We start from the raw sequence: 20,931 nt of genomic DNA, 5'->3' as shown, positions 1-20,931 counted from the left end.
TAAAACTAAGTTACCTTTCATTAAGTGTAGTCTGCGAGTGGAAAGCACAATTGTGACTGCTGTGCTCCATGCTACAGGTTTCATCACAGCACAGTGATGGAATCAAGTGAACTGGTCCTAAGGAATGAAAATTATTTAACAATGTTGAAAGTGTTACAGCTCTGTATGCTCATAGTCTCTGTCCTCCCTCAAACTTGGCTATTAGTTTACCAGTTACATTAGAATATATGGGTTGAAGAATGAGATGTCTTATTGCAAAAAAAGAGTTCTTTACTTTATTACTTTAAAATCAAATTACTTATAAAAGTCAAGCCCTTCCTCCAGCTGTAATATAGATGTCAGTCATGAGTATTTACTTTTTAAATTAATTTGTATTTCAATTGGATACACGTGAGAGGAACTACCACATCTCTGAGTTAACATATTAAAATTGTATTTGTGTAAAATTATGTAGTTGTTAATGTAATAAATGCATCTTTTCTGATACAAGTTCAAAAAATCTCCATGATTTGAATTGTTCAGGTTGTTAATGTCCTTCAGCATTCATATCATGTTCTTAGATAATGCCTGGTAAATCCTTGAGACTAATTTAAGCCTCAAAGCCAGATGCAATGCTATTTTTATCTGAAAGAAATGAGATAGTCATGTAAAACTTGGGGTGTTTTTTGTTTTTGATTTGTTTTTTTTTTAAGTGAAGGGTCATTGGAATGAAAACAAGAAAAATATCATAACCAAATAGCTACTTAGGAATTCTATCTGCTTACTGAGAAATTAGCTTAGGACAAAAGGTAGTTTGACTATATTAGCTCTGTAGTTGAAGTTCAGTGTCACAGCTCTAGTGTTAGATATATGTTCATCACCTTTCAGTAGACAGAACATACCGCATGTCTGTGATGTGCTTCTCTGGCACTGACAACACATTCTGTGGTCGTATTCGTTTAGCCGTGGTCTGTCAAAACATGACAATTCAGAGCCATTGTAGTGAATGTCTTGTGATCTCAGAGACCCTTTGGACAAAACGAATAAAAACATATATTAGTAAATGATACCCTTTTCGCTGTTCTAAATGTCACACTGAACAGTATTTCTATGCATCTTCCAACTGAAAGGTCCACAGCCATCATGCAGTTTCATATAACGCAAACCACAGATTTTACAACAAACCCCAGAACAGCTGGTTCAACTACAGCCACTTCTAGCAAGACATCTGCTCTTACTTTGACAATTTAAGAGTATATCTGTTACATTTTCTCAGTGTTTAACAATTCTCAGTGACTCCCATCTGAAATTTTCCACATTCAGCTTTCAGCCACTGGGATTTTGTTTACGTTATCTTAAAGAGCTATATATTAGCAGCAGAATTCCTTTAATCTGTATAATTGTAGGCCAAGGCAAATGAGTTACCGAACTTCACTAACTGAAGTTTGAATTCACCATGCCTGAATGTCTCAAAATTTGCATTGTAAAACCTCTTCTAAGTTAGGAACAAGTCTTGCAATGCCTGTCTCAATCTCTTTTTATTGTGCTGTAAACAGTGATATAAATCTTGTTCGATATCCACAGTTCATTAGATGCTATAAACATTTTAAGAGAAGATTTAAAAAATGATAAATGGGAACTAGAGTGCTTTTGACTTTTTCTTATTTTAAATTAATGGGCAAAAAAATGTTCATTATAAACACACTGAATTACACTGATGAGCTGTTATGGATTTTTTTTTTTTTTTTAATTTACAAATCTAACTGGTGTAGGCATTTAAGTCATCTTGAATATGCCCATAAAAGCAAAATTGTTAACAATATATCTGCTATCTAGACCAGCCACATTCAATATCTTGATGAACTAATCTGTTTCACAATAGCTTGTGATGCACTGATCCTCCAAGCTGCTATTTCCACACTGGCATTGCAACTCTATAACAATTTACCAGCTTGCATCCCAAATGGTCCAAATATATCTCTGCAGCATCTAACAAAGTGTGGCAAGGAATTAAAGCAGTTGGACTATTTCTGGACATCTGCACAGCATTTTCTCAGCAGAAGCTGGAACATCCACACTCAATTGGCAAACTTGCATGGAGTCTTGGGCTTTGGCCAGCTTGTTCATCTCATTGTTAACCTTGCTTTAATGCTGTAGACTTTTATTTACCTACAGAGAGATCTGCCCAACTAATACCAGTATATATAAATATGTCAAAGAAACAGTAATAACTGGAAACTCACAGCTTGGTTTCTTCTCCATAAACTGCCTCTTACAATAGATAACACAAAGAATAAGGAGAGCTAAGAGCACAGTTGCAAGGGCACTACATATAACAGCTGCTAGTGCAGTGTCTCGAGGACTGGAAGCAGTCGAAGGGATCTTCACAAGATTTACTTTGGTGGTACCTGAAACATAATTAAATAATATTTTAGGTGAACTATAAACATATCAGGAATATAGTTATGTACATGAATGTCCGGGAAATAGAAGAGGTTTGTATCACAAAAAAAAAAAAAAAAAAGGACATTCCATGTGCTAATGTTGCACATACAAGCAGACATTAATACCAGCAACTAAAAACATATTTTAAAAATTATATTGCAAATTAATTATGATGAGGGCTGACACACACAAACATATTCTGACTGTCCATGAGAACGGAATCAGATCTTCTCCATGAAAACCAAGACCTCTCAATTTTTAATGTTAGATGATTTTAATATGGAGAGCATTTCTTAGCGCTTATCTGAGAAAGCTGTCCACTAGAGGGAGTCAAAAATACATGAACTTCCCTTAAAAAGGGAAGCTTCCTGAGACCCGAGACCCCCACAGAAGTCCAAATGCTATGAAAGGTATTATTTTGCTTGGTTGTGTGTGCCATGCCACCATGGTCATTTCTAAGATCAAATTTAGTATTTCAATTATGCTATCTATTTTTTTATTCAGTGATAGTTTGTTAATACAAATAATACCTCTAGTAAAAATTTGAAAAGATTGACTTTATATCCTTAATAGTAAAGACTTCAGTGATTTTTCTAGCTTTGACAAACATGTGGAAAATGAAAAATCTTTTTTAAAGGATCAAAGCTTAAACTACCACTATTGAAACTACCTTAAATTACAGATGGTCTTTTAAAACAAATTCTTTTTCAACAGCTTATGAATTTTGATAGCTCATCTATTTCCATCTACTTTGAAGTCCACATCAATTCAATGTTTTATGGGAAAAAGGAACAAAAAAAAATGAAGTATTTCTGTGACAGCAAATTTTTTAAAACCCACAAACCATATTTTATTAACTTAGAAGATAAATTGCCTATTTATGCCAGAAGATCTTTGGTTAAAACCTAAAGACTATAATTTCCTAAAAAATGCTCCACGTAGTCAGAAATTTAAATTAGAAGATGAATGTCTGGCAGAGTATATTCAAATCACTAATTAAATTGTACATACATATAATTGATATCTACTGCAATACAGTAACAGCAGGAGAGAACATTCTAGAGTAGTGCAATCAATGGAATTGTATTACTCAGGAATAATTTTCTGAAACAATGATGGTATTTCCTCTACACACACCAAACGTGGGCACCAAAGAGTTTACAATGTCACGTTGCTTTGTTATAATGGCCAGATTGCCAAAAAGCTAGATATTTTGAAAATAATTCCATCCAATTCTGAGTCTTCAAACCACTTAGCACCAAAGAAAATATTATCTTCTAGGAAACAGAAAATTCAAATTCTTTAAAAAGACACTCGACATGTCAAAGAAAAACAGTTTCTGTGGATTATAGTGTCATGTAGCTGCTGGTAAGTGGGGGAAGATGAAATAACGGAGAGGTCAGACCATGGCTGTTATTCAGAAGAAAGAATATTTAGCTGTAAATTTCCCAATTTCAATGTGAAAAGAAACAAGTGTTACTGCATTTACATCTTCTCAAATACTTCTATTTATCTTTGACTTGTATTATTAGTGTCCAGTGTCACATCAAAATTGTGAAAAACAAATTATAGCAGATCTTTTTTATGCCCTTTCAACTTGCCAAATTGGATGAAGTGGAGCTACTGTAAAGTCCAAAGAATTGCCACAAAAATGGTTGAGGAACTGGAGCCTCTGTCCTATGATGCAAGTCTGAGAGAGCTGGGATTGCTCAGCCTAGGGTAGAGAAGGCTAAGGAGGGCTTTCAGTGTATATAAGTTCTTGAAGGAAGGATGCAGGGTCTTTTCAGTGGACCAGAGGTAATGGGGCATAAACTGAAACACCGAAGGTTCCCTCTGAACATCAGGAAACTGTGAACTTAACCAAGCACCAGCACTGATTGACCAGTGTGGTTGTGAGTCTTCCTCCTTGGAGATGCTTAGAAGCCATCTGGACATGGACCTGAGCAAACAGCTCTATGTGAACCTGCTTGAACAGAGGGGGTGAACCAGATGGTCTCCATAGCTCCTTTCTTACGCCAACTGTTCAGCAATTCTGAGTAACTAAAATAGAGCAGATCTCAAAACTGAAGTCAATAAAGAGGCTGATGTCTACATGAGCTAGACATATATTTTGAAACTGTGCTTGTACTGAAATGTTACCATTTTCATTATCATAGCAGATAGTCCATTATTTGTGTTCCAGATAACAGACTAGAATTCCAGTTCAGGATCTCGGGTACTTTTCTTCTTAAATAATTATTACCTGTCTTTCTCTTTATGTTCTTCTATAATTCCTGTTACTGACAGAGCTAAGTTTTATGACCTCTTTTCCAGATCTTCATTGTTATTTAAAAGAAAAAGCAACCAGTGTCATAATCTTTTTGTCATAACGTGAATGTTTTTGGCAGGAGCATCACAGAGAAAACTTTTCACTTAGTTCTAGGATTCTTGCAGCTGTAGTTTTAAGTTCGTAGTTTTAAGTTCATAGTTTTAACAGACTGCAGAAATTTCTGCATGGTATGTGAAGTTCCAGGACATAATTCTGTGAGAAGCAGTAAAACTATATGAAAAAAAGCTGTCTATACAGCAATGTATGGTGGCTTTGGCATGAAAATCAAGGCCTGTGCTTTGATATCCCATTTTCAATTTTAGTCAACTGCCTAAGCTAGTCTTTAGAAGGTTAAAACCAGCCTGGACAAGTATTTACAAACAGGACAATAAAAAAATTTGATCTGAACATCTTCAAATATTTTTATTGAATATAAAGATATATTCATCTTCATGTCAATAGACCTGCTTATATCAATGTACCTACCTAAAAGCACTTAACAGTTCTTAATAATTAGGACTTCCTAATTACAAGAAAAAAGAATTGCAAATTTTGAAAGCAAAAATAGAATAATAGTTCTGGAGGTGAAACTGCTATATTTTTGTAATTCATTTGCTCACAAAATGTATCTATTTACAACTCCAGTTACATATTCTGGGAAATTGTAAGTGATACATGTTTCTTTAGTGCCCATCAGCAATATCCAAACTAGAAATACAGGATTTTATTTTAAACGGGGATGGCAAAAGTTTGAATTTATTTTAGCCTTTTAGATATTTAATATTTCTTTAATTTGGTTGGCTTTTTTTTTTTTTTCTTGAGAAAGCAATTATCTATTCCTGAGAATGCCTACCACTCATCTTCACCTTCAAAGAACTTTTTGGAATAGCTACTGTGAGCAGTCCATTGTAGTATAGCTCTAATTATAATGATAGTGATCTTCCCTGCAGAGACCAACATTTCAGAAGTGGATTGCTATTGTAGAAGTGGCCCGTTGGGCATTGCTGAACTGATTTCAGTGTCACTCAGATATGTATGCATTTTCATAAACAATGTCTTTCTTTTCAGGCTCACAGACTTAATGGTCCCATTTCAGAAAACCAAGGAGGTACATTTTAAACTCACACTTACATCTATTAAATGATTACATGATTAAATTTAAGTATGTAATAAAGCACTTTGTGAGTTGGACATGATACATTCAGGAAGGAGGGAGGTGGTGCACATTGGTTTATGATTCTGGAAAGCATGTGCATATTATGCATCACAAAAAATATATGTTATTTAAGAAATAGATTTCCTTTTCTAAGATCCAACATATTCTGGAAATGTGCTAGTTAGCACTGAAGAATTACCCAAAATACCAAGCTATCATCTCCTGCATAATTCTGAGCAGCACGCCTGAATATACATTCTTAATTAACCAATAGTTCATTGTAATGTCAGTATAGGAAAAGGTGTGGTTCTTAAAAGCAAGTAAAGTTTCTGTTAATCCAAGATGGTTACATAGCAGTAACCCAGCTAATACAGAACATATGAATCCCATCTGTATCACTGTAACTTCTGCCAAAAAACAGAATAGTTGAATTTTCAGCCCATTATACTAAACAACTAGAGACAGGGCAAAATGGAGTAAGACTTCCTTTATTGCTGATTTCATATTTATTTTCTCAGATTATTATTTTTTTTTTAGAACCATGATTAGTTACAGTCACTACTGGAATCAGCATGCCTAAAAGAAAGCTTTCTGCGGTGATAAACCATGTGAAAACAGAACTTGTAACATTTTAAAGTGTCTTCCATGGATTTAGTAAATAATGAAAGAATAATACAATAATTACAAAAGTTGAAGAGAATAAAATGTTTGGGATATTATGTTTGGGTTTTCTTTCTTACCATGTCAAATCAATGCTAATGTAAAGAGGGTTTATTCAATAAAACAAAACTAACCAAAACTGCACTTACATAACAATAACATGGTAACATTGGACAGAGTGCTACCCTTTGCAATCAGTATTGAAAAATAAAGGTACAGAAGTAAATTAAAATGCTGTTAGTTCCTGGAATGTGGGTATTTCTGGTGAAGAGAGGGGGAAGGAGCATTTGCTTATTGTAAAATGTCCTTGCCCATTGCCTTTACATTGATTGACCCAAGCCAGTGGTATCAACCTTAATTTGACAAGAATTAAAGGCTTAGACATACCCTCAAGTTACCATAATTTAACAAGTTACTGCCTGTCAGCTTAACTGCACTGGCTATCTGTATGTGTGCTCTTGAAAATACAAGGCATTGAGACTTACCTTGAAACTCCTTCATAATGAAAGAAGTTTAAAAGATGTTTATGTTCACTTAAAAGTAAAAGGCAGCACCTCTACCTAGTCCCCAGTAAGCAAAATAATGTGTTATGTTTAAACATGATGTGAGCATATAATTCAGAAATTCAGCAGACTGCCTCCCTTCTCCTGTCTTTCAAGTAGGAGGTAAGAAACTTCATTAAACATTACTGTTGGAGACTGTGGCAAACACTGGAGAAAGAGCCTCCCAACATCTGTAACAGGACAGACATTTGCACACATGGCCTGCACCCAAAAGTTCATCATGTCAAGCCACATTTTTCAAATGTGCTCCAAGCATTTTAAAGCTTTTAGTCTTTCAAGTTAGTGCCCTACAACTTTTCTGTTTCATTTTACTGGATTTGTTATTTTTTTAATAAATAAAACCCTAGGGAAGAAAATGACTATTCAAGTATCTATCCATTGTTTGGAAATGCTGAGAAATGTGCTTATAAACTAAAATCTCTGGAATTTGATTTATTCATTCCCAAGACCATTTCTCTTCCACTGAATATTTTCACAAACTCCAACTGCTGAATGCCTTTTATGTTTAAAATGTTAGAACAATTATGAGTTTAAAATATATATAAACTCCACAGTACTGGATGCACACCACTATGGAAGTTGTAGTCAGCCTCTGCAACACATTTTTTCTTTTAGTCATTAAAAAATGTAATTCTTGGTACTATCATGGTCATCTAAATTGAACTGATTTACGGGCACAAAAGTTACACTGTTTTATACATAAAATTTTCACCTTTGAGAACTGCTTAGACATTTAAAAATACTACTGTATGAGAATAAAGCCCCAGATCACTGGTACCCACGAACAACCTGCAAAAACCCCACCAGAGCAAGCAAAAAATCAGAGGAAGTGCAATAAAATCTGCGTCACTGCTGAACTACATATAACCCCCCTTGCTTCTAACATAACATAACTGGTTATTAATATAAAAAGACAGTATGTCTCTCCTCCATAAATCTGAAATACTCAGCATGATCTGGTGGCACAAGCTATATACTGCTGTTAATACGACTTCAGTAGTGCCAGCAATTATCCTTCTGACCTTTGCTTCTAGCAGCTTGCTAGTTGTGGGTGTCTAATTTCTGTTTTGCACAAAATGCAATTTGTTTCTCAGGTGTTTTCATGTATTAAATCAGTATCACAGTTTGTGTCAGAACATATGAGATTGCTAGATAGAGCAGAAAACCTACTTCCTCCTTCACTTCTAACTCATACTTTTAACCCAACTATTTTACAAACATGTTTTGTGAAAGAGAACGCAGTATTTTAGGATAGTCTCTTGTTCAAACCCAACTATAGAAAGTATCTATCCCACCCCAGGCTATGAAAATTGATCTGTTGTTTCAACAGAAGATGAAAATAGAAAGTATCTCTTCTATATTGTGTATGTTCAGTCCCACTATAACTTTGCAGAATAAAAACAGCCCGGTGTGATATCTGAGTCAATTAAAACAATGAGTTATTGCTTGCATACACACACTATCACTCCCAGTTGCAAAACACTTATACAAGGCATTACCCATATAAGCAGAAGAGTGTGTGTTGCCTAAATGCACACCATTTTCAAGTGGCTAACTGCTGCCATTAACTGTTTTCTAAAAGAGGAGAGGAAAACCATATGTCCTTTAGAATCTAATCGCATATTCATTAGTTAAATGACAATGGCATGTATGTAAATATAAGAATAAGCATCACTGAAAGTTGTTTCTTTGGCCAACAGAGTAACCCATATTCATGAATCAAAAGCATAATTGTAGAATTGTGAAATCCATGCATAGTGGGTACAAATCTGTTCTAAAAGGTTCAAACAATATCCTGTAGTTGCTATCTGATGAGCTTGTAGATTGGTGCATAGATTGGTTTTACGTATGGATTGAAAAACGATAGCGTCAAAAGCTCCATCCTGTAACCATGACTGAGTGGCAGAGTATCTATGACACCTTATGCCCTCACCTGAGCAGGAGACACAGATGCAGGTTCACATTGCTGGCACAAAAATGAACCTGTCACATACACACAAAATCACTTCTAACACTTTACTTTCTATCCCAATTATTTCCCTCTGTCCTGGTTCTGCTGTGGTAAAACTCAGGGAGTAGAGTAAAAGCTTGCATGACGACTGCAAGCCTGTATCCTGTATTTGTTAGTACAAACTTTGATAAACATCACTAACAGTCTGTGTTGCACATTTTCAAGAGCAATGGTTTTCTCTTGCTTTAAAAATGTTTTGTGAACTGTACTCAGCTACCTCATTTCTGTCTGCAAACTAGATACTTGTTTACCCATCAGAATCACAGGGTATCTTGTCCTAATTTTCAGTCACAAAGTTTTTATAACTTTAGACAATAGAGGTTGTATGTTCAAATAAAAGTATATGAGTGACGCATTACAAAACCTACTACATTTGAATAACAAATTATGGGCAGGGTCATTTGCTTATCTTGCTTAAAAAGGAAGTTTCTGAATTGGCCCAAGCAACCTATCTAGTCCAGAAAACTACATGTTACAGCAGCCATAAGGATTCTGATGAAATTTTAGCACCCCTCCCTTGTTGCTTTCTGGTCTATAATTAAAATACAAAATAACTGGGTAAGGAAATTAAATCCTGATGGTTAGAGACATCGCTGCTCTTCAAAATCTCTCTCATGTGCTTACATTTTTTGTTACTAAATGCGAAAAGAAAAAAAAAAAAGGCTAAGGAGGTTCTTCCAGCTATTAGATACCCCATGCAGAAAAAGCCTGCTTCTAAGATGAGACTAATAAAAAATCAGTACTGAAAAATATCTGGGAATACATGTGTGTGTTCACATGCATTCTGACACCAACAGAACTTATTAAACTAAATTTTAGAGATATTTTTTCTGAATTCAGGAAATAAATATAGGAGAAACAAAATAAAGAAGTCCCACAACTTTTAGATAAGCTTTTGAATCTAATGATCAATGCACTTATAAAATTGATGGCACAATATTTAATATCCATTTTGAAGGGTGACAAAGGATTTTGTCATTTGGCACAGGTCTTATGTACATAAAGTTAAGCCCTAAAAATCTGTAATTGTAAATACAAGGTCTCTATCTGGGAAACTAGGGGCTCATATGAGATCACATAATTCCTATACAGTGCGAAGGAAAGATAGAATATGAAATATCTGTCACTGTGCCTCACCATGCTCACCCTGCCGAGATACAGAAACCTGGAAAATGATACTAAACTTGTTCTTCCCATAAATTACTCAGTGGCAGAGAGGAGCTTCCATCTTCTCCTAAAAATCTCCTGAGAACAAAAATCTATGATCTTGTTTTAAAATTGAGAGGGGGAAAATCATGAGCATGGCTTGTAACACCTTCCAGATGCAACTCTTGAAAAAGGAAGTAACAATGGGGTTTCTGCCTTTTGCTTAAAAAGCCTTGTCAAAAGCATGAGACAGAGGTTCAACTGCCCCCTTTGCAATCTCCATGGAGACTGTTTTAGCCACTAGGCTATCAGGTGAACTTGGTAAATCTTATTTCTTCTCTCCAGTTAAATTTGCCCATTAGCAAAGCTTCAGCAAAAGTATTGAGGACCCCTTTTTGCATAGCCAACAGTCACATGAAATGCAGAATGCAACAGAATTAAATAAATCATACTAGGCTTGCCTACCTGCTTATGATTACATTAAAATATCACTAATTTAGATTAAATTCTCCAGGCAAGGCAACTACTTCTGAATGTGGAGCGGTGGTTGGGGTTTGGGTGGGGTTTGGGTGGTTTTTTGTTTTGGGGTTTGTTTTTTTGGTTGTTTTTTTTTTGGGGGGGGGGTGGAAGGAGGGCAGTGGCTGGCACAGGTTGGAGTGGTTTTTTGCTTTTTTTTTTTTTTAAATGTAATTGTTAGCCTTTCTACATATTAGGGGAAAAATATGTCTGTACTGTAGAAAACAGCAGTGTGTTTATGCAATTAAATCTATTTCATAATATCTACACACAACTGGGCTGAATTACCATTCTGAACTGAGGTGGAAGCTAAGAGTTGCATAACCAACCCTGCTAGTATTTTCTAACTTTTTAATGTTGAACTTTGGAATCTCAGCATCTTTTAAAAATGCCTTCTTGGGGTAATCTGAAATATATGGGATTAAATATGAACTTTTATAATTTTCTAACATACAGCCTTAGCAGCTTCAGAAGCTGGACATTTACCACCAGCTTACATTGATACTGCAAACATCGAAGTAAATGTCATGATTTACTCTAAAGAAAATCACCTACTGTGCAACAGACGAAAAAGCTGTAGCTTTGAAGTCAGGAATAATGATAGCTTATAAAACCCAGGTTTTAATTCCCCACTTAAAGCTCTGGGGATAAAGTCAAGTCATACAGAACAAAAGGCTGCTGCATACAAGATCTTTGCTTTGTTACATTACTTAATCTGAAACATAAAGTCTCCCCTCTTTAAGAGAAGTCACCAGGAATTAGTCATAGAATACTGAAGACACTTTGAAAGGTTATCATTGAGAAGTCAAGCTCTATTGGTGAGATTCATCTGACGAAAGCAAACATCTGCTTCTAAGGGAGTCACCTGAACTTTCTCTACCACAGTTGAGAGGAGAAAGGATCTTTTAGGGTGCAATTAATCTGATTTGTTGTAAACACCTCCCTTGATCATTCCACTCCACTAAATACAGAGTGAGCCCTAAAGTCACCAGCCACTATAGAGAGCCACAATCAAGAAGGAGGAACCATAGTCTGGGTTTATCAAATAAGAACACAGGGGTTTAGACACTTTTGACAATTTGGACTTCAATTTCCCTGTTTCAGTTCATTAACTGTGTAGCAGACCCAATAAATTTTATATCACTTCTGTTGTAAAGATAAAAGTCACAAAAACAGACGAAATTTGTAACAACTGCTTTAGAGTGGCAGAACCACTGAAAAGCTCAGTGGTAAGTAGTAACTCATATTCTGCACAGAATATAAAATAGCATGTAGCAAATAATGCCAGACATAGAATTTTAGGTTTTGCCTTTCTCAACCTGTAAATGAAAAAAGGCCCAGTAGGAAATAACATATGCAACAATGTAAATAAAACGTGCATCAGAGTGACTACATGTGATAGAATCTAATTATGGCTTCAGACCTCAATTCCGGCACATTTGAACTATGGCAAGTTTTCTTAGAATGGGGGCTTCTATCTGTAAGAAATATTTCATCAAATAATCAGAAAAGGTTTTTGAAATTTATTTGTTTTTATTTATTTAATGGGAGTGTAAAAAAATAAAATCTACACTCTGATTTTCCTTCTTAAACTTAATTAAAAAAAAAAAAAAGACAGATGAAGATCAGGTTTTAGGAAGACAGACAATCATTCAATGTTGAATTTGCAGTTTTCATCTAACCTGACACTGGTATCTAGATGAAACTAACTTCAGAAGTCTGAAGGTCTCATGACAAAGTCAGAGCTACTCACCTTAGGCTCTCTTTCTAAAACAGAACTAGAAATAGAAAGCTTCAGAGAAGTGATTAAACCAAAAAATCTTGAAAGACTGCTTAGCGTTAGTCATTTGGAGTTTACCTTATCTGGCTTGCCTAAATTCTTGAGGTTCCTAATTCCCTCCGCTGATTATCAGTGGGTGTTTGGGCTGACAACTTCAGTGTTAAGCATTAACTTTTATATGCCTAAATTAGGGTGCATTAATTCCATCCTAGATTTCCACATGCAGATACGGTAACTGTGAATTACGTTCAGTAGTACGCACATACAATTATACCACTGCACTTAAATGAAACTTTATTAAAACTGGTAGATACAACCCTTTATTTAAGAAAGCTGCTACAAAGAGATAATCTTTTAAAGAAGCAGTCACAGTCTCAAAGGCACATGTCACTGCCCAAAATAACACGTGAGATCCCTCTCTGATCTTTCTTGAAGAGAAGGTCAGATTCTCACTGCTTTAGCACTTGTGAGCCAGTCAGAGTGAGAACGCTGAAGCCTAACACCTAAACAATTAAAGCTGAACAAAGTAGAGGACAACAACTGTAAGGATACAAGTGATCAGTAGGAACATTATGTCATTCTTCTGTTAGGTTATTTCCAGCTCATGAGGTGTTAGTTTATAATGAACCTTTACCACTAAGGCCCCTAGTGTGCAACTCCTGCTTCTAAGCCTATTGCATCTTATCACATTTCTGATACATTTCAGTCCTCAAGGTAACTCCAGTTCTCTGGAGAGAAATTTAGTTTTCTTTTGCTTGACAATGATTTTCTTAATACAGAGTTGGCAATATGGAAATTTTCAGCCCTAGATGGATTCCTTGTGTTCTACTATATTTCTTTAAAACAAGAAATGTAACAGAAACACAACTGAAGCATTTTGCATTTGTTGTGGCATTTTATACTCATATGGCAGTCACAATTTTTACTCTCTATACCCAAAAGCCATAGCAGTCAGCATGTATTTAAACCAAAGGCACCAAAACTCAGTGCTGTTGAGGTGGTGCTAATGCAACCATTCCCAGAATTAGCTGGGTGATTCTGAGAGATAAATTTAAGTAGTATATTCAGTCTATATATTCATATATTTAAAATAATGTAATGCTTTTGTAATGAGAAAATATCTAAATATGAAAAAAATACTCAAAAGCTGTATGTACTACTTATTTTTTTCAGATTACCCTTAAACAGAGTAAAAATTAACTGAAGAAAACAGATGTTTTGCAGCTTTGCTGCAATGTATGCAATATTGGAATAATTTTGATCAACCTAATGGACAAATTAAATAAGAACCTTACAAACCAACTCCATACAACAAACAGATAATTGCTTATAGCCACTGCAAGGCTGGGCTAAAGGACTAACCACATTAGTAAGTACACATAAAAAAACCCCCATAGGAAATAGTACTTATTCAGTACAGGTCAATGATTAGCCCCTTTTCTGTAACTCAGGAATTTTGAGTTCACTTTAATCTAGTGTAATTGAGCTAACCAGCTCTTACATTAAAAAGTAATGATTAAGTTAAATTTCTTGCAGACATTCTGTACCTAAAACAAACATGCAGTACGCCTCTGGCAAAGAAGGATACTAATTATAGGATTGACTCATAAGATGAAAGGCTGTACAAGTTACTACTAGAAACAAAAGTATGGTAAACTGGTTTGAAAAAACGCATTGAAATTCCCATATGCCGCAGCTAAGATGAGAATTTCATTTTCTAACTGTACTTAACAGCATGAAGAAACAGAACTAAAATGTGCTTCCAAACTGCTTGTGCACATTTTAGATGAATAAACCAAACATGAATACTGCAATTGCAAACTTCATCATTTTATACGCTAAGGAATTCTTTAACCTAATAAAGAAGTAAGATCTCTACAGTGAATTTTTACTACAAAAAGCCATGCAAAAGTAAGTATTTTGGTTACACTCAGGTTTCTTTTGTTATATAAAACATGCTCTTAAAATGGATATTTAAGGATTTATTACATTGTCAGGCAATGAACCCCTAATTTCACTCTTAATGCAACAATTCATTCCCTGATTTAAAAGGAATCATAAAAGAAACACATCACTAAGGCTTCAGATATCTATGGGGAAGGATATGCAAGTTCAAAAGTAGTTGTATTTCAAACTGAAGCTTTCACTGGGATTAGCAAATAGGGTTGCCAGCAATGAGTTAGAACAAACATATGAAATCTGCCCTATATGTTACTGTGTACTGATTCAATATAACCTGCCTTCTAAATGTCAGATGGGCACCACTTATGTAAACTCCTGTTAACAGTTGCATGAACTTGTGATGTGAATTCATGAAATAAATTACTTTTTCTTTTTTTAAAACCACAAATTAAATTTACATTTTAATCTCAAACTGTATATTTTCCATCACATGGTAGCAAGCAACAAATCATGTATTTTCAAAACTATATACATCGGAATACTGTTTTCTCTCCAAAATACACTAGTACATACTTTTGTGGATAATGACAGATTATAAATAATTAATGTGATTCTCATGCTGAAACTAGAAAGCCAATGCCTTTCAGTGCAATTCAGCTTGGTCAAATATCACCTCAAACCATCTACTTAAAACTTTACTGGATTATGATCATACGTATTTTATATATTAAAATTTCAGATATTATAATCAAAGTCTTGAAAAAAACCACCACCATTCTTAATTTATTCTATGATTTCCATTTTTGTGATGGAAGCCATTTAAATTACATCTGCTCACTCTGAAAAGTAATTTAATATTTCTATTGCTAACAGCTAAGTAGGGACTAAGTAGCTAATACTAATTTTCTAGATGTTATGTTAGATGATTTTTATTTAAAGTTGCAAACTTCTATTATTCAAATTTTCCTCTCCCCCTGCCCCCCAAGACAAAATAAACAACGACGTTCAAGAGGTGCAGGTATTACCATTTGTTTTAAATTATTTTCCTTTCTGTAGATTTTTTTCTGCTGTCGACAAGTGTGTATATGCTTATGCTACAACCTTTCCAGGAGGTACAGTAATATAGTTCCTTGTTCGCTACTAGATCACTTGTTTTTGCAATATCAGAAAACTCCTTGTCTGAGGTCTCTGTTACTCTGTCAGCATGGACTGAAATTAGTCATCAGGATCAAAAAAATTTTTTAAAACAGGATAATAAGTGACATCAGCATTGCATATACTGTGCTCACTTAGGAAACCAAACTGAAGGCGAAACAATTCTAATCTTATCATGTATCTTAAGAGGTTTGCAATAACACCTGCATTTACAATTCTGAAATTATTTTTAGCAGCCACAAATGACAACTGTCATATCTGTGGGCCACTGACATTTAGCAAGCTTCAAATATGCAATACTTAAAAACTACTGAAGCCTCAGAAACCTGACCTTCAGTGGTCATGAAGGAAAAAGGAGCTTCCCCCAAAGAGCGCTAAACTGTCATGAAGGAAAATTCTTCCACAAATCCAGAGACTAGTATGATGCAGGCGTTAAAGAAATAAGCCACATGCTCAATTATAACCACCAAACCCTCTGATATGTATTCTGTCAACAAACCCAATTCAGCTCAATGCAGATAAATCTATACCTTAAGTGATAGGGATGTGGAATGACAGGAAATGTTTGACTTTCAGCAAGAAAGTACTTCCTATTGATAGCCTCTTACAACCTCAGGAATGTCTGTGAGGGTCAGTCAACAGAAAGGTGGGACACAAGCCCACCGGTTCTGGAAGAGGAAACCTTATGGCAACATCCCATCTGTGTTACATCACAAGCTTCCACAAAGTAACAGCAGGAAAGAACTAGAAAGGGTTATTCTGGTTTGGTATTTTTTCTGTATTGGCACCTTCATTCGTCAGCTAGCAACGGAAGTAGTAATCTTCATGAGTCAGAATACATCAGAGAGACCATAAACCATGAATCCTTAAAAAGTACAAATGCCTTAATTGGTAAGTTAAGTTAAAAAGACTGCTCTACCTCCTTATTTATCACTTAGCACCACTAGCATTTTGCATAAAATGTAAGTAAAGGAAAGGGTATTATTTTCAGACCCACATAAAAACCCTAACTTTTACTTTTGCCAGGACAAAGCATGGTTTCAATATGGATGGCTTTTGCTATCAGTGTATCAATTTGGGCTTCCCTCTTCCATTAAGCATCACCTCAATCAGGCAGATTTCACATGCAAAAACCTCTTCACTATGGAACTTTCTATTCTGATCCAGAAGAAAGTTCCACAATCCATCTCACAAAGCCTTAATTATGACAACATGTGTGAAATCAACCTAAGAAACCACATTTTGCCAAAAGAAAAATTGCATACTGTAATTACCATATGTAATAAAGGGAAAGATTTAACAATGTAACAATTTCTTTGAAAAATGACACATAGAAAGAGGGGATTCAAAACACATCCTTCTGAAGAGCTTCCAGAAAGAAATGCTACCAACAAATGTGTGTCAAATCAAAATTTTTTTGGCTTTGCGCTGTTACAGCAAAGTCTGTGTTAATGAACCATACATTGGATCTTGCATATGCCACAGAAATATTTATTAGTATCTCAGGGACATTTTGTGTTTTTACAGCTACTCAGAAAATCTTTTCATTTAAGAAGTACAAACACAATTACAATCAAGGAAACTAAAAAAGACAGTACTTCTGCATGAAAAGGTAAAATATCCACACAAGTTAATATAGTAGAAAAGTTTTTCTTAATGATTCTTTTGTGCAGGTTCATTCCCTGATGTAGAGGTTTACTCATTGTAGTGCATGGAGCAGTGCATTAAACTTTTTCCGTTCAAAAAAATCTTATTTTAGAATGTATTCCTTATGCTACATTTGAATTTACAACTACCAAGTTTCATCCTGTTACTTATAAGCCAGTTTCTTGAGAACTGTGGTTACTTTCCTTCCTGTTGATCATACATTTTATTGGAGGAGGATAGGGAGATGGTAGAAAGAAAAAAAAACAAAACAAACCCAAACCCAACAAAATAAAACACAGAGGTAAACTTTTTGTCTATTTATGTTTTTCTTCCCGGTTTGGTATGCACTAATTTTTGCTGAACTTTGCAGAGCCTTTACAGAGCCATATACATCTTTTTAAATTTCAATTGGATGCTATCAGCAGACCTCCTCTAGGATTTGCTGGTCAGCCTCAATGCATCTAACAATGCAAGGGTTGTGAGAAGTGAAACAGAGGTCTGCCCATTATTTGAGATTAAGGAGCAAAATAATTGCAATAGAAAGTCTGACCCAGTCACCTGTAGCTCACACAAACACAAAGCAGGAAGTAAGGAGGAAAGTTTGGTTGATTAGTCATACAATAATTTAAATGGAAATTTGCTAATTGCTTAAGCCTTACTTCAAAAATACAACTGAAATTCATAGAATGGTTTGGGTTGGAAGGAACCTTAAACTCTTAATTATTTGAAAAAAATTCTACTCAATTAGAGAATAGTCTATTGTATATTTTCTTCAGCGTATTTGAACAACATAGACAGCGGATATGCTTTTTCCCTTTTTCAAAAGCTCCAAGTATTAAAATTGGAATTTATTATTTAAAAATCACTATTGTTGCAGTCAGAGTGGGAGAATTGTGAACAATGTATCTTGAGATACCTAGAACAATTAAGCTATATTCAAACTTCTTAACCTGATAAGGCATGAAACTAGGATTACAACTAGGTACAGACCCTGCAGTGCTAAGCTTTGTACTGTGTAGGCTGCATACACAATGCTGGATACCTACCTGTGATGGGAACATACTTGTGATGTAAGAATCAAAGAGTAAAGACAAGAAGGCAACACACTGTTAGCTGTTAGTCAACATGACAAGGAAAAAGAAGATTAAAAGAAAAGTCTGTACAAAGAATTTCGTAGGTGACTCCTTAAATTCTAATTCCATTACCTCTTGTATTGACTGTGATAATGAGGACTGTAATCTCCAATTAGGAACCTATTGAGGGCATCCTGCCCAGTCCATGCATTTACTTCCAGGACAGTCAGGGGAAAGCAGATGAACCACAGTCATTTTGGCCTAATCTAAAACTGCAATGCATCCAAGCCACTTGGCCCCACAGTCATTGGAATACCCTGTGAGACCACAGTCTGTGAATGGTTGTAGTCCCTTGAGCTTCTAAGTGTTTACAGTTAGGTAGCTGTCAAGCAGGGCAATTGGTGATGCAGTACTGGAGCCAGGATTCTGGGCCTATTTGGATATTTAAGGTCTAAGTACTTCTAAATACTTGACAAGGCTAACACTACCTATACTAAGCATACTTCTAAAGCATTCATTACTATCCAAGTTCTTTTAGTTTGTAGCTTGAACTGAATTACTAGAAACTCACTTAGTGAAATAAAATTTCACTGTGTAAAGAAATCTGTTAAATTTGAGGTAGCAGGCACAAAACAAGTGACCATATTCACTGTCACTATAAAAGCTTCAATGAAGATCAGGAAATATCAGTCATTAGAATTGCTGAAGTTGTTCAGGTTGCTATCTTTTTACTATGGACTCAAATGAGAAATCTTTCATAATACAGCAGACATGCTATACTGACTACTTCTGTTCTACAGAAGTTAATAGTAAATGAATCAATTCATTAGAACTGCTCTCACACCTACAGTTTGGCAGCACTAAGCTGTATTGCACATAATTAGAAACCTCTCTGATAAAACAGTTTCTTCTGCAAAAAACAAAACTGCATGGAAAAAAAATATTTAAGGATAGTGCAAGAAAGTTGACAAAAGTCTGACAGTTTAGAATGACTGGAAGCCCCAGGTGCTTTGGCTTCCAAATCTTAGTTCCTTTGGCTTACCATATCCTTAGTAGAGTATCTTTCTGCCTACACAGAAATTCTGTTAGGTTTGTAATTAGTACCTCCCTGTAATATAATTTCAAGAATTTTAAGCTAAATTTTCTAATTTTCTTCTATTGAAAATCTCTCTGTCCCCCTCCACCCCCCTCCAACTCCCCCCCCCCCCCCCATGCTTTAGTGCACTCTGTGCCCTTTTTTTTAATAGGAGAAAGAGGAGTAGTAATATATGTTTAATGATAATAAGCTACATAATGAGGTACTTCTACAGATACAGGCACAGAAATGAGGTCCAAACAACAGGAGCTAGTGAAAGTAAGCTGGGAATGCATACGTAAAAAAACCTCTCTGAGCTTGGCAAGGAGAAAGTTATGGAACATAATTGAACTATATAATGAATTTAAATTTCTTCTCCATTAAGTAATGTTTCAGAACTATCATAACTAATTTTAGTGGCAACATCTCAGTTATTAAAAGAAAGAAAATCTGCCCCCTTTGCAACTTTTTGGAGGGAAGCCCAGCATGTGATGCAAATTCAGAATAGGAAGAAACGAAATCGTTTGACTCTAAGTTATATATTCCCAGTTTCTGACTCACTTTCCCCAGTGGGTCAGAAGCATCAAAATTACCAAGAACAAGGAACTGAAAACACTTAGGTTTTCTAGGTTAACTCTTTGATCTACATACGATGAGTGAAAGAAGTAACATTGTAATAAACTTTATAAGACATGAATAGCAATTCTCATCTCTCTGAAACACCTAGTCAAATTTGTTTCAGACTTCCTGAAGGTAAGTTACTCTACCATCAGGTCACATATGGAAAATATCAGACTGACTTACTACATTTCAGTTATAAGATAATGGAAAACTAATGACTCTATAATAAAGCAGTACTGATATTTATAAGCTATTGATGCTATTAGCTGTACTTAAATTAGTTGGCACTCCTCATGACAGGTTTGTACAGTATTCCAGATGCTTTCTATCAGTGTCCAGCATGGCCAAGAGGATTATGAGAGATGTTACGATGTAAGCCCAAATCACCCAAAATACTGAAATAAGATGGACATACATGTTGGAAGAGAACCAATAATTAAAAATGTTTTCACATGCTATATACTTTCAGTGGCCAGTTGCTACATATGCAGCCTACTTTCAAGCACTGGTTTGCATTAGTAATACAAAGTTTACTGTATAAAGCAACCAAATAAAAATTACAGAAATACTCAATAGCTGGAAAAACATTAACTGGAGTCAGCTTTAAATCACAAAATTTTGTAAACAGAAGGAAGAAAGTGATATGAGTAAATAAAAATTCCACTATATAAACAGAGGAACTAATGTGGAATTGAATGCCATCCAAAAATTACTCTCAAGTTAACAGGCTGTATTTATGTTTAATGAAATAATGTATAAAACTCCAGCAAAGCTGAGACAGTGGGAGATTTTTTCTTTTACTACTAGCAAAAGTATTTTACAGAATACATACGTAGCCAACAAGCCCCCAGTCTCCCTTTACTTTCAATCATGTGCTTTTTCACCCTACAATAT

General features: G+C 35.2%; 1 protein-coding gene across 3 annotated transcripts in view; it reads right to left on the bottom strand.

Annotated features, from left to right (window-relative positions):
• The window catches only part of TNFRSF19 (TNF receptor superfamily member 19), a 62,163-nt gene that overhangs the window by 7,939 nt on the left and 33,293 nt on the right, over window positions 1-20,931 (bottom strand). For all 3 annotated transcript variants that reach the window (XM_061374634.1, XM_061374635.1, XM_061374637.1), the window contains 3 exons: window positions 2,223-2,387; window positions 882-1,007; window positions 15-117 (listed from right to left, as the gene is read on the bottom strand). In XM_061374634.1, coding sequence (XP_061230618.1) covers window positions 15-117; window positions 882-1,007; window positions 2,223-2,387 — 394 coding nt within the window. The remainder of the gene's footprint in view (window positions 1-14; window positions 118-881; window positions 1,008-2,222; window positions 2,388-20,931) is intronic.

This window comes from Neopsephotus bourkii, unplaced genomic scaffold (assembly GCF_033783945.1).
Source record: "Neopsephotus bourkii isolate Nb327-2 ecotype Australia unplaced genomic scaffold, CSIRO-AGI_Nbou_v1 NB_1638, whole genome shotgun sequence".
NCBI lineage: Eukaryota > Metazoa > Chordata > Aves > Psittaciformes > Psittacidae > Neopsephotus > Neopsephotus bourkii.
This window is presented reverse-complemented; position numbering and strand designations above follow the sequence as displayed.